This window comes from Epinephelus lanceolatus, chromosome 12 (assembly GCF_041903045.1).
Source record: "Epinephelus lanceolatus isolate andai-2023 chromosome 12, ASM4190304v1, whole genome shotgun sequence".
In the NCBI taxonomy this organism is placed as follows: domain Eukaryota; kingdom Metazoa; phylum Chordata; class Actinopteri; order Perciformes; family Serranidae; genus Epinephelus; species Epinephelus lanceolatus.
Window position 1 is genome coordinate 43,235,001 of NC_135745.1, and position 13,023 is coordinate 43,248,023.

The window sequence follows — 13,023 nt, forward strand, 5'->3', positions numbered from 1 at the left end:
GATATCGGAGAGACCAGAGAGAGACAGACAGACAGACAGACAGACAGACAGACAGACGGACACTAAGCATGATTACTGGAGGAAACAGAGAGCAGAAACAGGACGAAGCAGAAGCAGAACAGGAAATTAACTTTAATACCAGAGCGCCTGTCACTGCTGCTCAGTGTCAACCAACTGCCCACGGTGTACACAAACATGGAGGTTCATCATGAGGCGATCACACGTATGAGCGGGCTGCGCGATGAGACGTGTAAGTGTGAGACAGAGCGGGTCACCTGACCCACACAGGATCACACGATCAGTCTCTGTCTCTGATGCTCGACTCTTTGATCAGGGGTCGATGGCTCAGCGGTCTGCTCGCTATCTAAAGGAGGACAAGCGGAGTTACCTGTCGGCGTCTGCGGGCCGGAGTGAGGGCAGTCTGAAGCTGGTGTTTCTGTCCAGTTTGGTCTGACTCTTCGTCCTCTTGATGGAGCCTTTGAGACGTTTACTGAAGAAACCCTGAGAGATAGAACAAAGTTCAGAATGTAGAGTCAGGACAGATCATTTACAGGCTCATTTTAAACCCCTGTCTGATGAAGGAAGGGGAGGGGTCGGAGGGGAAACAGGAAGTCAGTTTGGGTCACCTGTGGAGGAGAGGGTGAAAGAAGATGATGATGAAGAGGGTGATGAAGAGGCTACGGCTCTAAAAAGTGAATGAGGGGGCGGAGCTGTGTGGAGAGATGAACACTGGTACGCGTCATGTAGCGCAACTTGACCCTACATCGATATATACGGTGTCTAAATTTGTATCTTGCTTGAAACCTCAGAGGAAACTGTTAAAGCTGCCTGTTCGCTGCTGTGACCACAGGACGTCAGTGTGAAGCACAGCGCCTCCTGCAGCTCAGTCATGTCTTCAGTGATGAGTCATCGCTGATCCATCATCAGCTGATCGACCAAACACACCAGAGTTCATCAGAGACCATCAGCCCTGTGTGTGTGTGTGTGTGTGTGTGTGTGTGTGTGTGTGTGTGTGCGAGCAGCGCTGGATGGTCACATGACTCAGCTGATCAAACCCTTCAGCTGCTCTGCACCTATCAGATCCTCTGTGACAATAAAGGCCCCGTGCAGAGCAGAGGAAGTGAGCGGCCTCATTTCCTGAGATATTAATATCCTCAAACACATCTCCGTCTCCCCCCTCCTCGCCCCTCCTCGCTCCTCCTCACCCCTCCCCTCCTGTCCTCCCCCACAAACTCCCTTCAGGCTCATTGGCTCCTGTTGAAGCATCAGAATAACGATGGTCCAACGGCGCAGACATGTCTCCACCTGCTGGAGCCAAACCGATCACAGCTATTGATCCTGTCGATCGATCAGAGTCATCACTGACTTGTAGGCTGTGTCATCTCCCAGCATGCTCTCTGTCTGCGTTTACTGTATGAGGAAACTCTCTGAGGTCTGGAACTAAAAATACTCAGAGAGCGACCTGACTGTGAGGCTTTGACACAAACTCTGCACGAAGTTTCACTTGTGATTCACCAACGTCGGCGTCCCGAGACACTCAAATTAATGATGATGAAGGTTCGTTTCCCGTCGCTGTCAACAAGAACAGCTTCGCTCAATTAAGACTTGGCACCTCAGAACACTCAGACAACAACATGTTCCTCAGCTTATCCATCGCTTGGCTGTGCTGACAAAAATACTGATCTATCAAAACATGTTGATTCTGAATATATGAAACGCTCATCTTCAGCGGTATCAGCACATCGACACCTGCTCGGGCTCTGACTCATCATCGCTCAACATTTCTCACTATTTTCACTGTTTTTACAAATCAAACAATCAATCGATTAATGGAGAGAAAAAAATCAGCAGATGAATCCATAATGAAGATAATCATGAGCTCCAGCTCCACCAGCTACAGCAACATCCTGATTTTACATTAACACCTGAGACAGAATCGTCCGATGAGATCAGATACACTGAACAACAACAGAAGTTGAAGTTTAAGATCTGAGACTTTTTAATCTCACAATTAGAGATGCACGACAGATATCAGTCCAATAAATTATTGGCCGACACTGGGACACCTTGAAATTATAGCCGATAAATAGCTCCGATAACACAAAGCAAGACTGCTGTCATTGACCTAACATCGTACATTGACACAGTGGGTGGAGCCAGATGTACCTTTAAACTTGGTTTGCGAGGCGCCAATAAACACAGCAGTCTCTCTCGGTTGTTTCTGGCCGTCTGTTAATGTGTCGGTCCTGTGCGCCAGATAGGCGCCGAGAAAAACAAAAGGTTCCACAATGCTGATGCAGCCAGTGTGGCCGGGCATCATTCCTCCACCACTCTGTGTTGCGATGTCTTTTAGCTCAGCTGCCTGTTAAGCCAGCAGAAACTGGAGACTGACCTCTGGTGGCGTGTCCTGTGTACTACAATGAGTCAGAGGAGCGCCTGTATTTATGACAGTGTTGGGATTGCTGAATGACCTGCTATGCCATAATCCTGTGATACCGCCTGAGCCTCAAGTTACATGTTCAGTCAATGTAAAGACGCGATCAGATGCAAATTCCCAGTGGGCGGTGCCATGGACACCACGTATATGATGATGTAATACCTGCTCAAACAATAACTCTGGCATTTTTCATCCTGGACCCTGTCTCCCTGTGTAAACTGGTCAAAGACACTGATGTGAACAACAGTTTTGAAACTGTTCCAGTACTGAGGGCGCCGACAGCGAGCGAGCTGTAATGGAAGCACACGGGGCGACTGACCATGATCACTGTGTGTCCATTGAAGGAAGTTATTTTGACACAGACTCAGATTGTCATTAAAAGTGTCTGACGTGTCTCTTTATCTTTCACTTGAAGAGACTTCTGCTTAATGAGGCACTAACAAACAGACCGGACATATGGACACACAGTGACAGTTTTCAGTCGTCCTGTGTGCTTCCATCACTGCCGGTCGCTGTCGGCGCCCTCAGTACTGGATCAGTTTCAAAAACTTTCATAAAATAAATGAATGAACTTTTCAGGCTACTGTCCGGTTCTGCCTTCCAGCTGTTGCTGCTTGTTCTCGTGAGATTTCAGGCACGCTATGAGATCGCTGCTTGTTCTTGCGATATTTTGGAAAGCAGAGCTAGATGGTAAACAAACATAGCAGCACACCTGTAAGGTAAGACAACACGTTTACATGTCGTTTTCTATATGTTCTCTGACATTTATCCTAACGATATGAGGCGGTCTTTGTGGAAAAAAAGCTTGTTTAGTGGACTAACTTTGCACTTGAAGGTTGCCCGTTCACTTACGGTTTAACAGGTCTGACGCTACTATGCGCCCCGGCTGTATCTAGGCTAACGGCTAACATGCTAACTATTATTTTTATGTTACTAGTCACTTGAAACAAATTTAGGACGATAGGAGACAGGTTGAAATAAACCGAAATTTCCCTTTAAGCTGCGCAGATGAAGTGAGTAGCGTGATTTTGCATCGTAATCTTTTTTCGCAAGAGTTAAAAAATTTAAACTTCAGCAACTGATTGACACCAATATAGCTGATCAGCACTGAGATCCTCCAGGGAAGGTCATTCATCGATTCAGTGTTTTCACACATGTATGAAGCGAGTGAACACGAAATATTCTAGCGTTCAAACTCACACGAGTAACGCGATGCTAATATTTGGCGTGAACACAACATAATAATGTTCCCTTAATATTTGCTCCACAGACGGAGCAGCAGAACGGTGAACCTTAACCTTCAGGGTCTAAAGTTTGCTCTCACTCACAAACAGCTGCTCCTGTCATCCATTGATCTGATCTGATTAGCTCTGATCAGAAGGTTACCACCCCTAACTGAGGGGACATGTTCAGTGTAACAGAGTATTTTTACTGCAGTAAAGGATCTGAACACTTCCTCCTCCTCCACTGCTGCTCATCAGCATTTCTCCTGTCCCTCCTCATCGTCTCAGTCCAACACACGAGTCCCCTCCGGCTCCCTCACACGTGGTAGCAGATGGTTAGCATGTTGGTGCTGATGACCTCTGAAAGCTGTTAAATATCCATCACAACACTTCAGAGTCCTGTTTGGACTCGTGACAGCTGCAGAGGAAACGTTTGTAGTCGACAGCAGCGGAGAGACGAGCTTCATGTGTCTGTCGGCTAAATATAGTTCAGACTGACTTATTGATGTTTGACTGAAACACGCAGCAGTACTCTGAGTACCTGCAGTAATCACTCAGGTACATGTGTTAATCACATTATGTGCATTAGGAGTCTGCTGTTCAAGACATTTACACGACAACTCATTCAGATGGAGAGTTGCTTTAATTGGGTTCAAATCTAATTTAGTGTTTCTGTCTGTAACATGAAGGATACGCTCATTACTGACAGGACCTTTAAAAACTACAGACGCACACAGACTGTCACCTCAGCTGATAAACTGCTTTAATGTGAAACTGAAATATACAGTCAGTAATTATCTGCCGTCTGGCTCTCTCGACCAGAAGATATAAAGGCGGAGCAAAGCCGTCAGCTCCTCGTGGTCACAGCTCCTTCAGTGTTGACTGTTCAGGAGCTGAATGATCCTCAGAGGTCTCTTCCTCTCAGACACAAACACACCAGCTGATTTCAACAAAACAGCTTCATGTTAAATATCAGTGTTTCTCTGATGCAGTTTGTCACATCAGGGTCTGGAGTCGAGCTGCTGCTGACGTTCGCTCAGCTTGTTGCTCTGGTAACTTCAGATCCAGACGTCTGACGACTAAAATCCTTCATTTGGTTAAAACACAGAATTAAAAACAACCAACAACTAAAAGTTTATCACCAGCTGGTAATAAGAGCTGTTGTGTTCTCGTTACCTCAGAATGAGACGTTTATATCTACACAGGGAGCAGGTCCTCGTCTACGGACATCACCATGTTGCACCGCCATGTTTCTACAGTAACCCAGAACGGACAAACCAAACACTGACTCTAGATAGAGACATTCAGGCTTCTGTGTTTCTGTGTCAGCCACTGTTGTAAGAGGCCCAACTGCAAAGAGCAGCGCCACAGTTACACTGATTTTGTAACGTTAAACGTCTTTATTCAGTGTTTATACTGCGTTACATCAGCTGGTGTGTTTGTGTCTGAGAGGAGGAGACCTCTGAGGATCACTCAGCTCCTGGTGAAAACCTCCTGAACGTCTGGAGAAAACCAGGTGAGCATGTGTTGGATGTGCATGCATGTGACAGAAATACATGGATTTGTGATGTTAACAGTTTTATTCAGTGTTTATAAATCAGCTGGCGTCTCATTTATAAACACTGCATACGCACAAAACGAGCCCTGAAAGCGGCGTACGCCACCTCCCATACAAAAGGTGTGATCTATAAAAACAGACTTGATGGGAGAAACTCTGACCTGTGCTTAGCGACATTTTGGAGAAGCAGACCGTGCGGTGGAAGCTTGACTGTAGTAACCGTCAAATATCTTTCAGCTGGTTGTAATCTGCAGTCCTCACCGCAAGACGCCACTAAATATCTTTAAATCTGACACGCTTTTCCTTTAATGTGGAAACGTTACGCATTCTGTCTTTAAATGTGAGCACCAGAGGCTGTGATGACAACAGTGTTTGAAGAGACGGACTCAGAAACATATGAGCTACATAATGACACCGTCACACAGTCATGAAGAGGTTTAGGACGAGCCTCCCAGAAGGCCCTGTCCTCAAACACGAGATGGATCTATCCTAATAAACAAACGTGAACAAAAAGAAAGTTAAATCGTTGTGTCTGCTGCTTCCTGCAGACGTAAATGAGACGTCACCTCAGATGGAGCTTTACCTTCCGCTCTGACAAACAAAAGCTACAAACTAAAGTGTGTTTATGTGGCGAAGGACCGTCGCTGACACGCTGGTAGTTTCTTCTCTTCTCTCAAAGTAATCACTGTTTATATCAGGTTCTCATCACAGCTGCTGCAGTGAGGCTCATCTGTCTGACAACATTCAAAGTAAACTCCAGGATCACATTTTGTTTTTTCAGAAAGACCGAGACAGAAACTCTGAATGAGACACTGAGTTACAGAGGCTAAAGAGGAAGTGATGTCACAACTTCAGCTCTCTGCAGATATGACCCAAATTCTGTGTGAACTGCTATAAGAACTGATACAGCTGTCGAAACCATCCTGTGTCTGCGCTCCTGCGAGTCTGTGTCTCACTGACGTGCACGACTCTGCCTGAAGTCTGACAGAGTCGACCTGTAGCGTCACAGACGGAGGTCGACAACGTGTGCTGAATGTTAAGTCACCGACAGGAACAGTCAGTGCAGAGCAAGTCAGACTAATGTTAGCAGCTAATGCTACTTCACGGTTCCTGAATCTATGAGTGGGGTTAAACACACGGACACGTGACCAGACAAAATCCAGATGGACGCTCAGGTCCACATGTGACCAGATATCTGTGAAGGCTGATATATTTGTTTCTAAATATTATTATAACATATTCATAAAAACTATCTTCACTGTGTCTGAGACTACCTGGTTAAACAAAGGTTAGAAAAATACTAGAAACACCCCCCGTTTGTATGACAGAAGATCTATACAATCAGCACAGTTTCAAGATTAGAGTCACCAATTCAGTATCTGACCAAATGTCTCCCCTTCTGTTCCTGAGATATGACGTTAAAACATGGTGATGTCACAGTCAAGCTGACCTTTGACCTTTTGACCTTCATTATTTCATCCTGTCAGACATTAGACATGGACATGAATAAACGTCAGGTTATGGCGTAGGCTCTGCGTGGACATGGAGCCTTCGCCGTAGCTACGGCGCTGCTTCAACGCAGACGTAGAAATTTCGCATTGATCTGATTAAAACAGGTGTTGACGAGACTTAAAGCTCTGGTCATCGTGGCTCCATGATTACACTGGTCCACTGGTGCACAGATGATTTGTTCTAATGAAGCAACGTGGCTTAAATTTCGGGGGCTCCATTTGTGTGATCAGTATCATTGCTGCTGTTTTTAGGACTAAGGCTGAACGTCAGACATGATGAGAAGGAGCTGCAGAGACTCACCGGCACTTTGAAAGGTGACGAGTTTGGATTGTCGACAGTGACGCTCTTCTCTGAACTCCCCAGACCGGAGATACTCCTCCTCCTTGGAGATCGCTCCGAAGACACTTCTGCAGACACACAGAGACACTCAGCGTTACATCAACCACAGCAAAGCCTCTTCCTCCTCTCTACAATCATCATCATCAACATCATCATCAGCCTCTGAGCTTTCAGGCCGAAGCAGACGGATGGAGGATGAGGTGATGACATTCATACATGGCGGAGGAGGAGGTGGAGGAGGAGACGACAGGTGTGTTTGTTTAACGGCAGCTGGTTTCTGCATCGTCAGCAGGTGGAGCAAAAACAACCAACCACAGCTTCAACCTTTCTGACACATCACATGACAATGATTATGTTTCAAAGACACCACAAATATCTGAAACTAATGTCTCTCTGGAGGATCTGACTCCAACCTGTGACTGCGACAGACGTTGAGCGAGTCTGAAACACTTTTGTTTTTGGTCTCAAAGAGCTGAAGTCAGATTTGTTTAACTGGAGGCCTCGTTTGAAAGCATGTCTCTATTATGGACAAAGAATGAATGGTTGTCTGTCTCTATGTGTCAGCCCTGTGATAGTCTGGTGACCTGTCCAGGGTGAACCCCGCCTCTCACCCAGTGTCAGCTGGGATAGGCTCCACCCCCTGCAACCCCCAACAGGATAAATGGTAACAGAAAATGAATGAATGAATGCTTGAGATGCTTTAGAGGTTACGTCCATCACCAGTTCATACACTCTATGAATTCTGTGGACAATAAATACAGAGAACACAAACTGATCATTCATTCATTCCTCCCTCATCAGCTAACATTAAAGAGTTTCTGTGCTGCGTCCTCCTGACACACTGCCATCTGTCTGTCTGTCTGTGTGTCTGTCAGGGACAGTTATCAGCTCAGTTAATATTCTCCCTGCTTACGATCGTTACAGATTCCTGAGGGCCGAACTAAATCAGGAGAGCCGATGACACGCTGACGTCTGCGTGTCTTAAATCCAGCGACTGAGTGACTCGTCCTGGTTCCAGTTCAGCTCCAGTAAAAAGGTCACGTCCTCAGAGCTGGCTCACATCCAGGCTCATTGATTTTTTGAAAGCTAAATTTAGACCCTTTTTACTTCCTCTCCTGCTCGCTCCACTGCCATCTTATCTGAGCTCTGTCTCTCTGGAGGCCTGAGCGGGCTCTTGAACCAGCTCTTGAACCACCTACGAGTCTGCTAACTCGCTGCAGGGACGTTCCTGACGGCGCCGTGGCAGACAGGAAGCTCAGAATAACTCCTCACCTACAACAGGCGTCCTACACCTGGTGACAGAGGATCTCCTGAGGTTCTCCTTTCACAGGGTTTAAGTGTAAAGCACCAGGATGGGACTGAACTGAACACCGATGATTCGTTCTGACTGCAGCTACTGATGTTTTAGAGTTTCTTAAACCTGCACTAACTGATTTTTGGACACAAACTCAGTCGTGGCTAACATGTTAGCAGCCTGCTGCCCCCCCTCACACCCAGCAGACACGCAGCCTCACCATCATCACAGCATCATCATCTCTTTACTTTTGTTCTAAGACACCAGCGGCTGAGCTGCTGTCAGCATGTTTCAGGGACAAGCAAAGTCTTCGTCCAAATTTAACATAATGTTGAAAATAAACCGTGACTGAATGCTCGTTACACCTCCTCCTGATGAGTCAATATTTGTATAATATATAGAAACAGCTGGTCGGTGCCATTTACCCTTTGACCTCTGCACCAGAAGCAACAGTCCTCCAGTGCCTACATTGGTATTGTTGCTTATTGTGATGTCACTTTTTGAAGTATCTTAAAATGCTTCATATCCCTAAAATCTGTACGACCTAAAAGCTAAAAGGTTTTGTGAGTCAATAAACCAGAATAATTCATAAAAGTATTTAAATTGTCTGATAAAATTTTAAAAATACTTTTTTCATCAGATTTTACACCATAAAAACATATTGATCCAAAAGATTTTTAAATTCAGAAACATAAAGGAAATATTTCTCAACACTCTCTATATTATTTACTTTTGAGATGAGTGCACGGACGTTTTGAAAGATTCATCACTCATTCCTCCGATGCCACCGTACGTTTTTTCACCGCACGTAACACAGCGTAATTACATCATAGCAAGCGCACAGCGTGATGACAGCAGACAGAGGCCTAAAGCCTGATTTATGGTTGGGTGCTGGAGACTTTTGATGAGTGTCGCTCTAAAGAAATTATTTATTTCTGACCCCCCAAAAAAATGTCGTGCACCTGAAGGATTTCATGTCGCCGACTGTGTCATATTTTGTCGTTAGTATTGTTGCCATGGAGACAGGGGTTGGAGACAAAGGCCGGTCAAAGTGTCCTCACCAGGCTGACTGACAGCAGACATTTACTCAACATAATGTTTTTATGTCAGCGTCGCGACAGGAAATCAACAGTGTTCGTATTTAGTAAATCGTAGATTTTATTGGCCAGCCCACCGTAGCCAGTGGACTGACACTCTTCATAAGTGTCACGCGCCCAACCATCAGACTTCAGCTTCCTGCTGTAACAAAATGAAGGTCGTAGCTGTTACGTTTTTTATTTTTAGAATGATAAATTTACAGGATTAAAAGTAAAAATGAAGTAAACTGATCCATGTGCTGTTTCCTGTGTGTCAGTGGAGTCAAGTCAAATTTAATGTTCTTATTATTTATGTGTTGTTTTTATCTTTTATGTCCAAAAGTAAAAAGTAAAGCTGCAGCAGCTTCTTCTGGAACAGACTGAGTTAAAGAATCAGATTATATCGGCTCATATCGATCGCAGGCTCCTGAGATGAATCGTATCAAAATCATATCACGGCAGAGTTTGTGATATCGGCAATTATCGAATCGTTGTCCAAAGAATCGTCCACAGAATCCATATGATATCGTATCGTGATGAAACTGCTGATTTACACCTCACCTCATTCATAACTTTTTACAGTGGAGAAATAACCACTTTAACGTGTACCGAGCTGAACAGAGACGGACTGACTGATAGACACGAGGCTTTAGCTTCTTAACACTGTTAATGTTCTTAATTTAAATCAATTTAAAAAGCATCATGTAAATAACGACGTCAAACTGTCGTCCTCAGCACAACAGTTTTTAGAGGGTAAAAAAAGCACTTTAAAATGTCTTGCAGTATCTGCTCAGGTGACATTATGCCGTGCTATTAGCCATTCATTACATGTTCATGCACAAAGTAGAGCATAGAGTAAAGTGTGACCTGCAGGTCGTTAATCAGCCGCGTTCAGAAGTTTATGAGCTGCTGTTTATTAGATAATGATTCATTCAAATCCATTTCTGGCAGCTGAACACTGGAACAACACAGACTGGGACCAGAGTCATCGCCTAGCATCAACAGTTTTACATCGACCACCATCGACCGAGGCATGAAATCAGCCCCGTGTGGAGTTCACATGATGTTTGGATGGTATGAAGACACAGAGAGAAACAGGCAGCTCACTGTAACGGAGGGACAGTGAACGCAGCATGCAGCAGCAGTCAGCATTTATCTTGCAAAGTGCTGGATCAAGTTCCAGCTGCAGGGCGCACGCTGCACGGTGCATGCAGCGCTGCAGGGAAGCCGGGGACAAACTTTCATGCATGTCCCACCCCCACATGACAACCCCCCTCCCCCCTCCCCCCCGACGGGTACAGAGGAGCGATGATGGTCCCAAACGCAGCGGACATCATCACTCCTCTTCTTCAAAGTTGAGGCAACATGCCGCAGGAAGCCAGGTATGACAAGTCGGTCACATGACATGGACAGAAACAGAGAGAGGAAGAGGAAGAGACGGTACCTCGATCACAGCTGTTCCCCATCATCTGAGGAGAGGACACACACACACACACACACACAGAGTCAGACGGGATTGGCCGGAGCAGCCGCCACCTGTCAGCCAATGAGGTTAAGCTGCAAACGTCCGTCTTCGTCCCATGAACATCCTCGACTTGGCGTCTCCCCCCCACCTCGACCTGCCTCTCCCTCCTCAGCACCGCATCCTCCTTCCTCTTCCTCCTCCTCCTCCTCACCGTCCCTCCTCTCCCATCTCTGCCCTTCGCGCGCTCTCTCTCTCTCTCTCTCTCCACTCAGCAGTAATTCTAACCCTCGCTCTGCCTCCCCCTCTTCTTCTTCCTCTCCGTCCGTCTCTCTCAGAGCGCCGAGGTTTTACCGCATTTATTCAATCAATCCCTCCGACTGCACTGTTCTGCTTCTCTCCTTTCTCACGTCTTCTTTCTCTCCTCTCTCTGCAGACGCTTCTCTCTCTCTCTCTCTCTCTCTCTCTCTCTGCAGCAGCTCAGTTGCAGCCTCTCTCTCTCTCTTCCTCCTCTTCCTCTTCTTCTTCTCCTCCTCCTCTTCCTCCGGAGCTACACGTCTCTGCGCTTGGAGGATAATTACTAAATAAGTTTCCTCTCAGCCGACTGATGTGGGACACAACTCTGGAGGCTTCGGCTATTAACTGTGTGTGTGTGTGTGTGTGTGTCACATTAAAGCTGCAACTACAAATTATTGTTATTAACAGTATCACAAACATTAATTACAAACAGTACACATAATTTTTCTGACCGCCGACTTCGCTCTGACGTTTGATTGACAGCAAGGATCGAAACACTGCGAGCACGTGCACGGTTCACATTAGGGTTGGGGGGAAAATCGATTCTTAGATGCATCGCGATGCGAACGTGGACGATTCGGCATCAATTCACAAATGTCAATAATCGCTGATGTAAATGTTTGTTCATAACACGATGGTGACGAAATAAAAGAGGCGGAACTTAACTACGAAGTCAAACACGTAGTTTACACACAGCTGATGGTGAGAAAGGCTACTGTAATTCTCAGCTCTAGCTGCACCTGTGTGCGTAACTTGCAACCTTGGGAGCATGAAAGTGGGTGCTGAGGGCGCTGCAGCACCCCCTACTGACAAGGGGTGGAACTGCACAGTATGTTAATGATTACTAATTATTTTAGCAGAAGTCGTGGGATATCTGAACTTTTGTTTTTTATATTCTGAATAGCGTATAATACAGTGACACTCAGAAAGATATGAAGACAAAAAGAAGAATTCCTCCAATCTGATGTGCGATGGGATTTGGGGAGAGATTTGTAGTAGCTGAGGTGAACAGTAGCACAGACTGGTGTTGAATTTGTCAATTAAAACTATTGCGGAAATTATTCGTCAACGACCTTTTTCTCCATGACAAAGATGAGACAATGTTAAGGCTGATTATCAGATATTCAAAATGAGACAAGAACTGAATGATAAATTATTTTATGAAATGTATTTAAAAAATGTTTGAAACTAGAAAGCAGAGTCTTCCAATCATGACATCGGGTATGAGAGTCCTGTGAAACGGAGTGTGTGTTAACTAGGGCTGCCACGATTAGTCGACTAATCGGTGACTAATCGACTATTAAAATAATCGGTGACTATTTTAGTAGTCGACTAATCGGTGTGAGTCATTTTCATAGAAAAGTACTATAAAGAACCCAAAATACTCTTATTGCAGCTTCTTACGTTCAGATATTGGCAGCTTTACACACTCTCCCGTGACGGTGAACTAAACCCTTTGGCGTGAGTACGAAACAAGACATTAGATGACATTATTTTGAGGTTTGGGAGAGACAGACCGACATTTTTCAACATTTTAACACATTTTTTGATAAAATGATGAGTCGACTAATCGAAGAAATAATCAACAGATTAGTCGACAAGGAAAATAATCGTTAGTTGCAGCCCTAGTGTTAACACTTTGGTTTTAATTCGTCATAGATCTTTACAACCACTCATTGTAAGAACAAAGCAGACACGCCTTATTTCATGAGACACATCTCTGTCAAATTGTACCATTTTCAGTGTGTACGCTGTTCCCTCGAAGGTGGTTGTTTCTCATAGTGAAGGGGGTTTTGCAAATGAACACATAGACAGCAGGAGGAAG

The 13,023-nt window shown here is 45.2% G+C and overlaps 1 protein-coding gene across 6 annotated transcripts in view; it reads right to left on the reverse strand.

The window, feature by feature from the left end:
- rasal2 (RAS protein activator like 2) overlaps positions 1 to 13,023 on the reverse strand; it is a 113,630-nt gene that overhangs the window by 39,137 nt on the left and 61,470 nt on the right. For 4 of the 6 annotated variants that reach the window (XM_033650571.2, XM_033650570.2, XM_033650569.2 and 1 more), the window contains 2 exons: positions 7,031 to 7,137; positions 389 to 501 (listed from right to left, as the gene is read on the reverse strand). In XM_033650571.2, coding sequence (XP_033506462.2) covers positions 389 to 501; positions 7,031 to 7,137 — 220 coding nt within the window. Of the gene's footprint in view, positions 329 to 388; positions 502 to 7,030; positions 7,138 to 10,883; positions 10,921 to 13,023 lie in introns of those variants that run through there. The other 2 variants (XM_033650572.2, XM_078172765.1) reach the window with 2 other exon arrangements.